This window comes from Lynx canadensis, chromosome B3, assembly GCF_007474595.2.
Source record: "Lynx canadensis isolate LIC74 chromosome B3, mLynCan4.pri.v2, whole genome shotgun sequence".
In the NCBI taxonomy this organism is placed as follows: Eukaryota; Metazoa; Chordata; class Mammalia; order Carnivora; family Felidae; genus Lynx; species Lynx canadensis.
Genome location: NC_044308.2, coordinates 7,105,672 through 7,120,110, shown reverse-complemented (window position 1 = coordinate 7,120,110; position 14,439 = coordinate 7,105,672). Strand labels below are relative to the sequence as shown.

General features: G+C 57.3%; 1 protein-coding gene across 5 annotated transcripts in view; it reads right to left on the bottom strand.

Moving 5' to 3' along the window:
• The window catches only part of NTRK3 (neurotrophic receptor tyrosine kinase 3), a 380,533-nt gene extending 367,588 nt beyond the window's left edge, over nucleotides 1-12,945 (bottom strand). For 2 of the 5 annotated variants that reach the window (XM_030317425.1, XM_030317426.1), the window contains exon 1: nucleotides 12,526-12,945. In XM_030317425.1, coding sequence (XP_030173285.1) covers nucleotides 12,526-12,773 — 248 coding nt within the window. In that variant the 5' untranslated portion in view covers nucleotides 12,774-12,945. The remainder of the gene's footprint in view (nucleotides 1-12,525) is intronic. The other 3 variants (XM_030317428.2, XM_032593571.1, XM_030317429.1) reach the window with 2 other exon arrangements.
• Between the last annotated feature and the right edge of the window lie 1,494 nt (nucleotides 12,946-14,439).

Below are 14,439 nucleotides of genomic sequence, written 5' to 3'. Positions count from 1 at the left end.
TTATGCACTTGGAAGATAGGCCTGAAAAACAGATACAGGCCCTCCCTGCACATCTCCCCAGGGACAGGAGCCAGCCACCCCATAGGGCACAGGACCTTCCCACAGAGGAGAGAAATCTGCAGCCACGGGGCCGCACGCTGGGAAGTCAGGCCCTTCCCTTCACTGCCAGGGGCGTTGAGGGGCCCCACCTCCTCTTCCATTATTCTCTGCCTACAACTGCCTCAAAGACGAGGTTTCTGCCAAGGGAATGAAACTACACCCCTCCTCCACGCCCCTGGCCCCCTCCTCACTTTCTCATGTTATTTCCCACTTGGTGTCTTACCGCCACATTTGTTAAAATGACTGCCACTTAAGAGGTGGCAAGGAGTCAGAAACACAATCTGGAGCAAAGCTGATATTAAATAACTTTCTGAGCCTGGCACGTCTGCCAAGGTTCCCTGCTGAATCTCAGGTGCATAAGGAAGAGGCCACCGAAGGTAAGGAGCCAGTCACACCCCGATTCCAGCCTCACCTCTGCTGGGGAAAGGCCCCTCCCTTCTCCCAGTAAAGCCTGAAGCTTAGCGGTTACCACTAACCCCCCCTTTCCCACGTGATCCCACACACCCCTGACACACACGCAAACGCACACGGCCTGAAACAATTCCTGATACTCATATCCAAAGATCCAAGCCAAAAAACCCTCCCATTCAACTAGCCCAGCAACCTCTCCCCTTGCCATTTTCCAGGTAAACACACTGAGCCTCCAAGATCCTGAGTCTTGTGGCTGGTGGCTAGGGCTAACCAGATAGAGTGGTTGGAATTAAAGCACCTCCCAAAGAGTAGCAATCCCGAAAACACCAGAAGGGTCTGGGTGGTTGATGCCAGGATCGGCTGGCTGTGATAAAGTCACTCAGCTGGACGCGTGTGCTCCACAGTATGTAACCTCATAGCATCGGCCCAGGCCACAAAGATTTCCAATGGCCACCATCCCACTCGTGACCTGAGAGAATCACCTGTGGCCACTAGCATTCGAAGACCCCCTGAAGCCAATCACCCATGATGCAGTTTCAATGTCGCCTGCCCCAACAGTGCCCACCACTGCCACCCCAGCCGAACACACTGCTGTACTCCACTCCAGCCTCTGGGTGTCACTGCTGCCCCCCAGTGACTTGGAACCATAGAGCACTCCTTGGTGAGTATAAAGGACCCCAATAAGCCAACGTGATCACGCAAATAACTCTTGCCCTGCATCCTAACTTCATCTTTCTTCCAGAAAGAGACAGATGGCCAACCATGGAGTGAACACCATGTTCCGGACACTTTCCACACATCGTATAGTTTAATCCTCACAACAGCAACACCTCCCAAAGCACCTTACTTTGCAGATGAAGAAAATGAGATCCAGAGAAGTTAAGTAACTTACTCAAAGTTAAAAACAAAAACAAAAAAACAAAAAACAAAAAACAAAAAACAAAAAACAAGCAAGGGGGAGGGCGAGTGTTGGAACCTGAGTTTGAAGCTAAATTCTATGACCTTTCCACTATCCAATTTAGCCTCCCTTGAGATATCAGACTCTAAGCTATGGAGCTACGGGCCCTAGTTAAATCAAATGACTTTACCATGACCCTCAGGGATGCTGGAACCTGTGAGAAAACCAGCTTTGATCAAAGGCACAATCTCAACAGGGCAGGCAAACCAGTGCCTCCTTCCCTGCAGAAATCATGGTCTAGTGCCCTCTTGTGGCTCAATGTGGAACTGGAGTGAATGTGAATGGGAGGCCCTTGAGGGTGGACTGGAGGATTCAGGATTCACCCCCTTCCCACTAGATTCCTAAATTCTTTCTCCCAGGACTGGTCCCACAGTCCCATCTGTAGCTGACAGGCTTAGTCAATTACAGTAGCCCCGAATGGGATCATCTAGCAAATGGGGAGCTACCCCAGGCAAGAACAGCAGTAAAAGTCCATGGGACCCCATCTGCAAGAGGCTGGGTGCTCCTGAATTAGTCTGCATAGAAATTCCCCACATCCAGAGTGCCTGGGACACTCTGCCCACTGGTACCCCAACTGAGTCTATCAGTGGGAACCAGCTATCTCCCTGCTCTTTTGAAAGACATGTGCCTTAGTCACTTTGTCACCTTTTCCAGATATACTCCATCTTGGTCCTTCTGTTGCCTTCCTCAGCTTGGCCCAGGTGCTACCTCCACCCACATAACTCCCTCTAGTCCCATGCTTCAAGGACCCGGAAATGTCACTGCCTATCACCTCTGTGAGACTCCCATCGTACTACAGGCCAGTTTGGCCTCTGGGCACCCATCACGTGCCAGGCACCTACCGTAATCTCATCTAATCCCGACAACTATTCTACAAAGATGGACACAGTTAGCCTGATCTTTCAGAGAAGGAAACTGAGGCTCAGGGAAGTTACACAACGTGGGTAAACTGACACAGGGGCAGAGCCAGGATTTAAACTGAAGGCCGCGTGGCCAAAGAAGCCACTATTCTCCCTACCACACCGAGCTGCCTCCCAGACAAAAGAGCCATTGAAAATCTCGGGCGCCAGAATTATTCTAACAGAAGGCCTTGGATTAGAAGCTTAATCCGTCAGGGTGAGCGTGCTGAGCTAGAAGGAGAAAAGACTGGAAGCAGAAAGAACAGATGAGAGCCATAGGAAGTATCTGTGCCCGTGGGGATGAAGTTCTGGAGTGTGGTAATGAGAAGAGGAATAAAATGAGAGGAACGGCACATGCGTGCGTGCATACACACTCCCTCGTGAAATCTTACAATAGCATCATTGCATTATTAGCATTATCTCCGTTTTTCAGGTGAGGAAACTGAGGATCGACAAAGTAGCCAGTCCAAGGTCACAGAGCTGGTAAGAGGCAGAGTTGTGATCTCAAGCCATACATAAGCAGGGTTGCATACACAGACAACCTCCAATCTAGCAGGAGGGCCATGAACGTCAGCTTCACCCCTGCTCTTCAAAGTACCAGCCTCAAAAAAGTGTCAGAAACGAGTAGGTGGGGAAAGACTGACTGCAACAGAGAGGGTCCCAACTGCAGCCCCGGGATGGGTCTCAGGACAGCATTGCAAGACGCGGCTCTGTGAGCTGAACACCCACCACGAAAGCAGAAGACCCCATCTCCAAAGCCGACAACCACAGTAGTGGGACAGGGCTCACGTGTGGACCAACTAGCGAATGGGGCCAGACAGCACCTGCTCAATATGAGACTGCCCGAAACAGACAGAAAAGAGCCAAGTACTCACAGAAAGGAAACGGTCCAAACCAGCTTGTCCAGGCAGGGCCCGTCAACTTACATGGGGATCTCTGAGGGAGAAACAGAGCCCAGAAAGACTAAAAGACAGCACCAAGGTCTCGCACCTGGTAATCATCAGGACCTGGTATTTACTGAGCAGTCACCTGGTGTCTAAGTGACCCCCAAGCTTGGCATGAGGGGAAGGGGGCAGGGAGCAGTGAGCGATCCCCCCACACTGGGTCAGTATATCAAACAGCCTGGGGGAGTTCATAAAGCTCAATTCTTCTGGGACACTAACCCCACAGCGTAACCACCTCTAAACTTCTCTGTGTCCACATCAAGACTGATCTTCGTGGGCAGGAACTACATCCCGTTCATTCATCTCCATTACCCCTGTGCAAATGTGCGGATCCCTCCTGCTGCTGCTGCAGAGACAGACCAGAGGGGAAGAGCAGTGACTTCCATCCACGCAGGGCACTCTCCCAGCCACGTCCCGGGGAGCTCAGGCCCAGGAGACTCCCGTGGCTGGGCTGCAGTTATGGTGAAGGCAGGACCAGCTCTGCAGAGAGAAGCCCCGCCTCAGGGACAGGCGACCTCCCTGCTCATCCCTGGCCCAAGAAAGGGTCTGAAAGCCAGGTCTGCCAGCCCGCGCACATCTCACCAGGCTAGAGCCACATCCCCAGCTCAGGCTGGTGCTGGCCTTCACCAGCCTCCTACCGTCTCATGCGCAGCACTGCCCCCTGGTGGCCACCGGGGTCTACACGTAGCTGAACTTGGCAAGCAGGAAGCCAAAGGCTTTAGAGCTTGTTTACGAAGACCTCAGACGTGATGTGCACAGCGAACAGAAGACATGCGCTTGTGCCTGCGCAAAGACACCCCCAGATGCGCACACACAGCCTAGTTTACCGTGGGAGGCAGCAAGGTTAGGACAGCGAGTCTAAGATTGCTCCCTTCATTTTCTCTCTTTGCAAGAGACTAGGGGCTCCTTTCCCTTCCTCTGGAAGAGCCCAAATCCCTCAGCCCCACAGCAGCCGCTAGCAGAGGGTGGGGAAGGAAAGCCACACCAGCTGGGGAGGCAGGGCCCCACGCCAGGACTCACTAGGTGACTGAGCCAAGCCCATCCACCTCCCTTGAGCCCCACGTTCCTCTTTGGTAAAACTGGGTTGGACCCCAGTTATTTCCAAACCCCTTTCCAGATCAGGTGATCTATGGTTCAAACTCTTGATCTTCTTCCTAACTCAAAAATACCCCCAGACATCTAGAAATAGAAACAATCCACATGGCACCCCACTGTTTAGACAGCCCATGAAGCACGTTACCACATCGATCTGACCATGACCCCATGAGGGAGACAGGCAGGAGTACCCCAACTCCCAGAAAGAAAAACCAAGGCCAGAGAGGTTCTGTGATGCGGTGAGCCCTCCAGCCAAGCAGCAGCAAAACAGGGTGTTTCCACAAAGGCAGACCCTGCGGTCTCAGCAGGACTCCCGCCGTCTCCACGGGGACAGCTGTAGCCATCCTCCCTGCGTCCAGCTCATCCCCGTGGAGAGGCGGACGGAGCTTCCGTGAGCAACGGGGCACAGCGCAGGTGAGAGGAAGGGTGGAGGAGAGGAAAGCCGGCTGGTCTGAGGAGGCAGCAAGAGAAGAGCCATGAAATCAGGGAAGACGCTCTCCACACCAGCTCCCAGCTCTAGCTGCTCGGCACTGTAGACATCCCCTTCCGCTCTGCGTCCATCAGCAGTCTTGAAACCCCAAAGCTCTACCTGCGAGAAGCCCCCTTGCCCTCCACTCTCTCACCCGAGCTCTCTTGGGCGACGGGCAGTCAGGGACACGATCCTGCTGACCACACCTCAGCCCAGAGCGGAGCTGGTGGGGACCCAGCCGTCGCCTTCCTGAATCCCCGCCAGAGTCAGCCGGCACCCGGTCCCCTGGGGGAGCTGACCTGACCTAAGGCCAAGACACCACAGGGTGGTCAAGGAGGTCTGGGAAGAGGGCTTGGCTAGACACCGCCCTGGGGGAAGGTGCTGCGGGGAGCGGGTCAGGAGGCAAGCCCCCAGGCCTCCCCGACTGAGACTGCCTGTCTATGATCCCATCAGCCAGTGCTGCCAGGCCAGCCCCATCCCCATCATCTCATTCGCCTTCCCCTCTGACCGCACCGCCAGGGCAATTCTCATCCACAGACCCGGAATGTTACAAAATAAACGACCCTTCTAGGCCTTCATGTCGACCCTCTTTTTAATTCTTAACGGAGTACGATGGTCGTGTATTCACGAATGACTATACAAATGTGTGTGTCTACCAACATATACTAGCCCAAGAGTCCAGACGCTACAGCTTGACATTAAACGTCAGCCCACTCTGTGCAAAATTAGGCAAGTCAAATTCGATATCTAGGCTCGTACTGCACCTGTAAAATGGGATTAATATTAACTAACAGTACCTCTCTCCTAGGGTTCATGTGAGATCGTAATGAACTATTACTTCCAAAGTGCTTGAAACAAGGTCTACAACACAGGAAGCACTCGGTACAAGTTAACTGTTGTTATACATTGACGACTTTCTCTTTGCTGGGCGTGATACAGGACACTGCCCCTCAGAGCACTGCTAAGAAGTAGTTACCGCTATGCTCAACTTACAGATAAGGCAACAGAGGCCCAGAAGAGGTAAGGGGCTTGTCCAAACCTAGGGAGAGGCCAGGCCCCGAGGATCAGCTGGGGAAACCCAGCCACCGTGTTCCTCTCCATGCTTGATGATTCTGAGGAAGGAATCCCAAATCTCCTACCACCCAGACCAGGCACACTGGTGATGGGACAAGGCAGGTGGAAGGAGGGCCGGGGGACAGAGGTGAGGCTGGAGAGAGAGGATGGGCTCCCCAGCCCTGCACGTAAACAGAGCAGAGCAGAAAGCCTCACCGAGTGAATCTGTAATTGGCGAGGGCCGCAGGCTACGAGGAGCCGTGTGGCTGCCAGCCTCGTCTAGTTGCTGCCTCTGGGGACCCCGGATTTGGAAACATCGCCCCAGAGGGAGACACAGTCGTGGGCAAAGCTCTGGCTTTGACAGAGCAGAAGAGGGTGACGCCTGCCCCAGCACCTGAGAGAGGGACCCTCCAGTAACCCGGCGCCACAGGCAAGTCGTTGGCTCTGTCTGGGCCTCTCGCGGTCCCCTTGGGCAGAAACATGAGGGAGGGGACGCCTGCAGCCGATCCTTCCCGCCATGAGTTCTGGTGAGCCCTGCACAAAATTAAGGATCCTCATGGGGATTCCCAGGGCTCCAGTGGGCACTGAGCTTCTGTTATGACTTCAGTGGAGTCCTCATCCTTGGTGATCCAACCCATCAAACAGGAGCAGCAAACATGCCTGGTCTCCAGGAGTATGTGTTTCCCAAAGTGAAGGCGAGTGAGGCTCATGGGATAACAGACGACTTGAGCGGCTGACAGCCACCACCAGATCTGGTGAGGGGCGGGGCAAATGCAGCCTCCACTCAGGCCACACCTAGACCCATCTTCCAGGACTCTCAGCTGTCCTCCAATCCCTCACAGACGGACCGTTTCCAGAATGCTGCCCCCCGTGGGAGAAAGAACTTTCTGGATGAAAATGGAGCCACAGGATGTCTAGCCAAAGGACCACCACCAGACAGAAGAGTCCATGGAACCAGAGAAGTCATGACTGGAGCACCACAGAAGGAGTCACGAGACTCTTCTACAGCTTTCCTTTTGGGAGACATGCAGCTCAACCCTTTTCTTTATTTTGTTGATCGGTACAATGGGACTGCTTATGATCCCTGCTTATGCGCTTCAAGTAGCTGTGGCCAAAATAAACCCAACCACTGTAAACTGGAAAGCGTAAGAGAAATGCTGAGGTGTTCAGGAGGTAAAGAATTTGCTGGACAGAAACAAAAGGCAGGACCTGACGGGTACTAGGAGATAGTCTTTTGAGACCCAGCCTGGCCCTCCAGTGGTCCAGTGCTGAGATTCTCCTCTGCCACCCAGCCTGACCCCTCCTCTCATTTTCCCTGCTCCCCTGCCAATCAACCCACCCCTCCCCTGGAACAGAGCCAAGAGGGAGAGTCTGGGCTTCAGGGTCACCTATCCTACTGTCTACCCACCTCCCTCCCAAACCCAGGCTCTTCTAAGCCTTTTGGATTATGGAAACACCAAGGTTTTTTGATTACGCATGCTTTAGCAATAAAAATTTTATCTTGTGACCCCAGAACGCTCCTATTTATTAAATCATATGCTTGTGTATCTTCAGTCCATATGCTAAATATTGAACATTCCCTTTTCTAGACAAGAATAACTTGAAATGGAAGTCCTAGCATGTTCCTCTCACATCCAGAGGAGGTCTCTGCTGGGGCAATGACTGGAAGCTTTGCAGAGGGAGGTCTCCTTCTTGCCTTGAGCGCAGAGTAGAGAACAGCCAGCCATGAAGCCGGGTGTCTGGCCTCTCAGAGGCTGCAGGCCCCGGTACATTGCTAAGTGTGGCATTTGGTCTGGGCAGTTGAGTCCAAACTGTGTGGCTCTTTCTAGGTGAGCCAGAGTTCTCTAGAAGTAGGAAGGGAAGGAAGAAGGAAGGGGAAAATGGCCAATGGCCAGAGAGCGATCAGCCCTGCCCTCTTCTGGGGTGCATCACAAAGGTCAGCTACCAACCCCAAAGACGGTGCCCTTAGAAGTGGCCTCACAGAGCCTCGTAGGGGTGTTCCTTGGGCTAGGATGGCAGATGTCCAAGATGGAAGGGGCACCGCCCCATGGCCTCAATTCATAGCTGAATTTATAGGCTCAGAAAGGCTACAGCACCTCCTAAGGCTCACAGTGGGTTAGGGGCACGACCAGTGGTAGGACTCATGGTGACTCATCCCTTTCTCTAAGTCTACCTTCCCTCTGGCCACCTGGAGGCCCCGAAGGGAGGCCAGAGACCGTGCCTGTGATCCCAGTATAAACCAAGGAACGGAGTCCAGTGGCAGGAGAGATGCCACAATACTGGCAAAGGTGATCCCGAGAGAAGGTCACGGCCCACCCACACTCCCACTTAAGAGTCAGCTGGGGCGAGGGCTCCCCCATTACACTCGGAGAGGAAGAGAAGGCAGCGGACAGGGACAGGCGGGGCAAGGACAGACAGCATCCCAGGGGAGCAGACATCAGGCCCCTCCCTTCTTCACAGCCGCAAGCGCCACTCCAACCAGGCAGGACCCTAAGCTGCCTCCCAGGCCCCAGGCTCAGCCCTCCAGGGACCAGTCCCCAAAGGCTCTCAACGCTAGGGTCAGGTTGGGCCGGTGTTCCCCAAAACCACCACGTGCTCAGGTCCCCCTGGAGCTGTAGAGATGATACCCTGGGCCCCAGACTGTGCCGGGAAAGACTCACTTGGGCTTGTGGGGGCTGAAGACTCTGTCTCCAAGCAAAATCCCAGGACCTCTGGAGTCCAGGGTCCCCAGTTTTCATTCCAGAAGTGCCCCACTCCCCAGAGCTGCCACCACTCCCCCTTCCAAATCTCACCACAAAGGCCTCCGGATTGAGCCCACCTCCCTCAGGCCTAGCCTAACTCCCAAGAGCCTGGCTGAGCTCCATGATGCCCTTGGGGCCTGGCTCACACCCCTGCCTGCATCCCAGCTCCCAAGGGTAATTGTCAAGGCTGGCTCTTCCCTTGATCCTTAGAAAGGCTAAGTATCAAGGAGTCAATACAGCAGCCAAAGCCCGAAAGGTCCTTCACCCAGCCAGGCAAGGGCCTGCAGGGAAGACCGGGGACACAGAAGGACCTGAGAGCTGCAAACACCAGCCATCCTGGGGTGGCTCCTGCAGAGACCCAGTTGGTGGCTCAGAGTCCCAGCCAAGAAAGAGCTCATGGTATTCCCAAGGCGGGGTAGCCAGTCCCAGGAACTCCGGGCCCTGTGAGCCATCTCCTCCCCTTTGATCTTCAGACAGTCCAAGAAGACACCATTCAGATCCAACCCCAGGCAGGCTTGACCTAGACAGTGGGCCCACCTCCCAGCCACCGCCCTCTGCCTTTGTGACGTCAGAGCCTGGTGGGGCCAGAGCGCAGCAGGGCAGTGCGTGGACCCTTCTAGGTAAGGTTACTGTGTGCCCTGGGCTCCAGAGGGACTGGCCTCCTAAACAGAAAGAGGCCAAGGGAGAGGGCCCTTGGGGAGGAGCAGAGGGCAGACCCACACTTCTGCCCTGATGCCTTACAGCGGCTTCCCTCCTGATACCAACGGGACAGCCCCCTGCTCCATCAGAGGCACCCTCAGCCAGCCTCCGATGGGTACACAACAGCCAAGCCACACACGACCCTGAGAGAAAGACCGTGAGGCACCTCTCAACTGTCTTAAAATTTACGTATTGTCAGTTAAGCACTGAGGGAAGGACCTTAGAACTCTACGGTCCCACAACATCTGTGGAAGCCAGCCCCCCCGGTTCCCATAGCTAGGCCTGATGTCGAAATCTGGCTACACCCCAGCCTCTTCTTCATCCCCCAGAGTCTGCCCAAGCTGCACCCCTAAGCATCCACCAGCAAGAGCCTCAGGCTAGTAGAAGACTGCAGGACCCCTCAACTCTGCATCTCTGATAGCGCCAGAAATCGGAAGATCACGCTTTCCTCCGGCCGAGCCCCGGCTTCAACTCAAGCCCCCTTGCCAGATCATGCTGAAGTCGGGCCTCCTGCCCTGCAGTGAGTGAGAGCTTCTGTCTGTCCTTAAGGCCCTCCTCCCGGCCTGCTTCCACAGGCTTCCAGGCAGAATTGGGGCCTCAGCTTTGGTGTTGGGACGGACAGAGATCCAAGCCTGGCTCTCCACTGGGGCTACGTGCCCCCAAACATTACTCTGCCACCCTGAGCTTCCATTCCCTCGGGTAAAACAGGACACGGTGACATCTGCTTCCCAGGCTGAGCATAATTCCCCCTGCCTCCCTCCACTGATCTCTGCCTCTGGGCTAGAAGACGAAGCCCTTCCCCGAGTTCAGTCAATACCAGCCATAGATGTAACAGGGCACTGGGGAAAAGATGGGGTGAGGAAGGGTCATCAGACCCATGACCTCTGACCTGCCTCTCTCCCACCTGCCACTCCACACAGCTCCTGTGGGGAATCCAGTTCCCTGGCTCTTAGGTGTTGGGGTGGATTTAAAGAGAGGAGTCCCATCTGCAGAGTCCCGAAGCAAGGATGGGGACACACACACAGTCTCCCAATACACTCCCTGCCCACCGTCCTCCTGTATGTCCCACTGGAGTCCTCCAACACCCAAGGGGACAAGAGACTGCCCCATCCCCACCCATCACCCACCTTTCCAGCACCTCTGTCTCGGAACCACTGCCTGGAAAGAGAAGCCAACTCTCCTCGATCAAACTGCTTCCCCAAGCATCGCTTTCAGAGGAGCGCTGAAAACCTCTGCCTGGCTACAGAGAGCCTACGTGATTGTGGCCATCCCTGCCTCCCTCTGGCTTCCTACAGATACACATATCCTGGAAGCAGAGAACAAGCTGAATAAGGCTCCCCAGCTCCCAGAGACCCACACCAGGCCCCCTTCTCTCCAATCCTTGGCCCACTAATCCCCCTGGAAATCCCTAGATCCCACTCCTGAGCCCCTGGACCCACTGCTATGCTCTCCCCACCCAGCCCCCACAGCCCGATGGTGCACTTCCCAGCTGGAGTTTCCCTGCCGATCCCGCTCCAGACCCTCCTCCAGGCATCCTCCCCGGATGCTGGAATGCTGTGGCCCGCAGGGCAGGAGAGGCAGAGTTGGGTCCATCCTGTTTAGCCCCTGCCCCCCTCCAACCCCTCCCACCTTGGCTGTTTGTCTTATTATCCCAGGCCCACCCGCTGAAGGTAGTGAGGACGTGAGCGGCAGAGCTAAGATGTGGGTCAAGCTGGTCTCCTGGGCCAAGAGTCAGAGACATCTCCCGGGCCATACATTTCCTCAAACCATTAGTGGCAAGAACACGAGCACGCTCTCCATGAAACCAAAAGGGCTGGCGGGCTTTCTTGGGAGAGCAGGACTGCAATTCCTCCCGGCCTGGCCGCCCCATCTCTGAGGCAAAGGGAGGGTTGCCGCCTGGGAGAGCAGCACCAATGGCAGACTTAGCAGGGCTTGAGTCCACCCCAAACGCCTTCCTGAGACCCCAGCCAAGACTTCAGTGTGAATCCCTCTTGGCTTCCTACTCACTTTGAGGGACCCCAAGGGGTGTGGACCTCGGGAGGGGGATAAGAGAGCTATACCCTGGGCAACCCCAGTGCGTCCACACCCATCTCTGGATGTCAAAATGGGGGGGGGGGGGGTGTCACCTGGCCCTGAGGTCAGCGGAAGAAAAGATGGCCAGCTTCCCTGGACCCTGAGCTCTTCTTTCCCGGGGCTCACAGTTCTATCCCTGACCCCTACCCGAGGTTGGGGGGAGGGGGGCGGGTGGGAAATACGGGCCACCATAGGTCTCGCTCAGATGGGGCAGAACCAAACAAAACGCCGATCCGAGTTGGATTTTCCCCAAAAAACGCATCTGCAAGATCATATAACCCCCATCCCCAAGGCACGCCAGTCCCCTCTCTGCTCCGTTCTCCATCCTGACTCGGAATTACCGGAGCAGTCACCAAAGCTCACAAGGACGGGATCTGTAGGCGCCCAGATGCAGATGAGGGTGGGAAAGGCGGGGGGGGGGGGGGGGGGGGGGGGGGGGGGGGGTTGTCTCGGAAATGCCCAAAATGGGGTTGGAGAGGGCGGGCGAGAGGGAAAGGGAAGAGGTAGGCGTCCATGACGGCCACGACATGTCCAAAGTCTCCCCGCGAGCAGCCAGCTCCCAACTTGTTTACTTGTCAGCGTGCTTTGCGGTTTCCAAAAGGAAATAGTTAAACATCTCGGCTGGATCGCGAACAGTCCCTGTCACCTTCCCTACCGGCTAAGCGCCGCCGCCGTCACTGCCGCCGCCTCTGCCGGGAATCGAACCTCGTCTACTTTATTCCACTCGAGCGTGGCCAAACTGTTGCTATTCAGTGGGGGGCAAAGAACTCGACGAGCCACAGCGGGTGGGGGCGGGGGCGGGAGCTGGGCCCCGCAAGCCCTGGGCCGGCTGGGGTCCCCTCCGAGGAGAGGCACACACGCAAGCCCCGGCTCACGCGTGCCGGGGCCGGATCACCTGGACTCCGCCGCCCGAAAGCATCTCCCGAGCCACGGCGAGCCTGACGCGCGCCCGGCGGACGGCGGGCAGCGGCGAGCTGGGGCGGGCGGGCGGAGGGCCGGCTCCCGGCCGAGGGCGGGCGGGCGGGCGTGGGGGAGACGCGGAGCGAGAGGGGAGGCGGGCTGGGGAAGCTGCCGCCCGACTTACATGGAAGTGATATTCCTTGAGATGTCTGTGATGTTGATGCTGGCGTTCCCATTGCTGTTCCCTGAATCCTGCCCTTCCAGGAGGGGGAAGAGGTTCCCATCGTCCGGCCGCCGGCAATTGATCTCAGTCTTGCTGCAGACACAATTTGCAGGGCAAGCCAGCACGGAGCCCACATAGTCCAGCCAGACGCTTCCCAGCAAGAAAATCCGCCAGAAACTACACTTGGCTGGGCAAAGAGAGACATCCATCTCCGATCGCGGCTTCTAAAAAAGAGGAGGAGGAGAGGAGAGGGGGGTGGGGTGGGGGGAGTGGGGAGAGCTGGGGGGGAAGGAAACAAAGACGGCGAGGGAGGGGGGAAGGGGGAGGGGGGGCCTCTGCCTTTGAAACGCCGTGCGATCAGATGCAAAATCCTTCAGCGTCTGAAACCATCGCGGCCGCCGCCGCCGCCGCCGCCGCCGCCGCTGCCGCCGCCGCCGCCGGGTGGGAGCCGCGGGGAGCGCCTAGTGGCGCGGTCTGCCTGGCATGGTGGCCGGCTCGGCGCTCGCCGGCTCGCCGGGTCCGGGGGCTCGGGAAGCGAGCCGCGCTCTCCGACTCCGAGACTTTGCAGGGTTGCAACAGACGGTGGGGAGGCAAAAAAGAAAAAGAAGGGAAAAAAAAGAAAAGGAAAAATATGGTGCTAAAGTCACCAAGTCCCACCTACTGGGCAGAATTAAAACGGACACACCTGCAAAACACACACACACACACACATACACTCACGCAGACACACACCCGGAGCCCGGGGGAAGGAGGAGGAGGAGGAGGAGGATGCAGTCGGAGCTGCAGCAGCCGCCGCGAATGGCTCGTCGCGCGCCTGCAGAAATGTACAAGTGCTCAGAGCCTTACGAAACGCACGGGTTATCGGAGCGTCTTCCTCGGCTCCCTCCCTCTCTTCCCCTCCCTCCTCCCCTCCCTCCTCGCGGCCTCCTCCCCCCCGCCCCGGCTGGGAGCGGCAGGAGAGCGGAATCTCCCCCCTCCCTCCTCTCCCCCTCCCCTTCCCCACACCCCACTCTCTCCCCGCCCGTCCTCTCCCCTCCTCCCTCCCCACCCACCCACCCACTCTCCGGCTCGCGGCTCGCGGCTCTCGCCCGCACCGCCACCCGCAGCCGCGCGGCCGCCCGCCCGCTCCACGCCTCGCGGCCCGGCGCCCGCTCGCCGCGGCCAAGGGGAAACCAAGACGGAAGGGAAAAAGTTGCAGTTGGGATTGAGAGGGTCTGGGCTGGGGAGGGGGAGTTAGCGAGCTGGCTTGCGCGACGCCGAAAGGCGCTCTCCTTTCCACTTTTTGGCCCTCGCGCTGCCCGGTGTTTTGCTGCAATCCGGACCGCGAGAGGAAGTGAAATGGACGCAGCCGAGGTGACCGGGGAGTGCTCCCGAGTCTGGGTGGGGGGCACAGGCCCGAAAACGGCGACGGGGGAGGGGGGTTCGGGAGCGCACTGGAACCGCAGAGAAGCACCCAGAGCCAGGGACGGGGGGCCGCGGACGCGCGGTTCTCCGTCTAAATGACACTTATTTCCGTGATCGAGAGTCTGGGAGCTGGGCTCGGCTGGGAGGGGACTGAGGGGCACGGGAGGGGCTGGTGCCCCCACCCCGCACCCCCTGCGCCTTCTTGGCGGTGGGCTTTGCGTTCGGCGTTGGGAGGGGAGGGATGGAACCAGCGCCCCAAGGACTGCGCTAGGGAGCCGAGGTGGCCCCGGGCGAGTCGTGCGTGGGAGAGAAACGGCCGGGGAAATTGAGATGCAAGGGGCATTTTTTGGCAAGCAGACCGGCACCGTCAGAGGCCGGCTTCTTGGGCTCGGCTCTCGGGTGCGCTGCTCTGGCTGCCCGGTGAGGGGGCGGGCGGGCTGCTTTCTCCGGATTCGGGGGCGCAGAACCTCC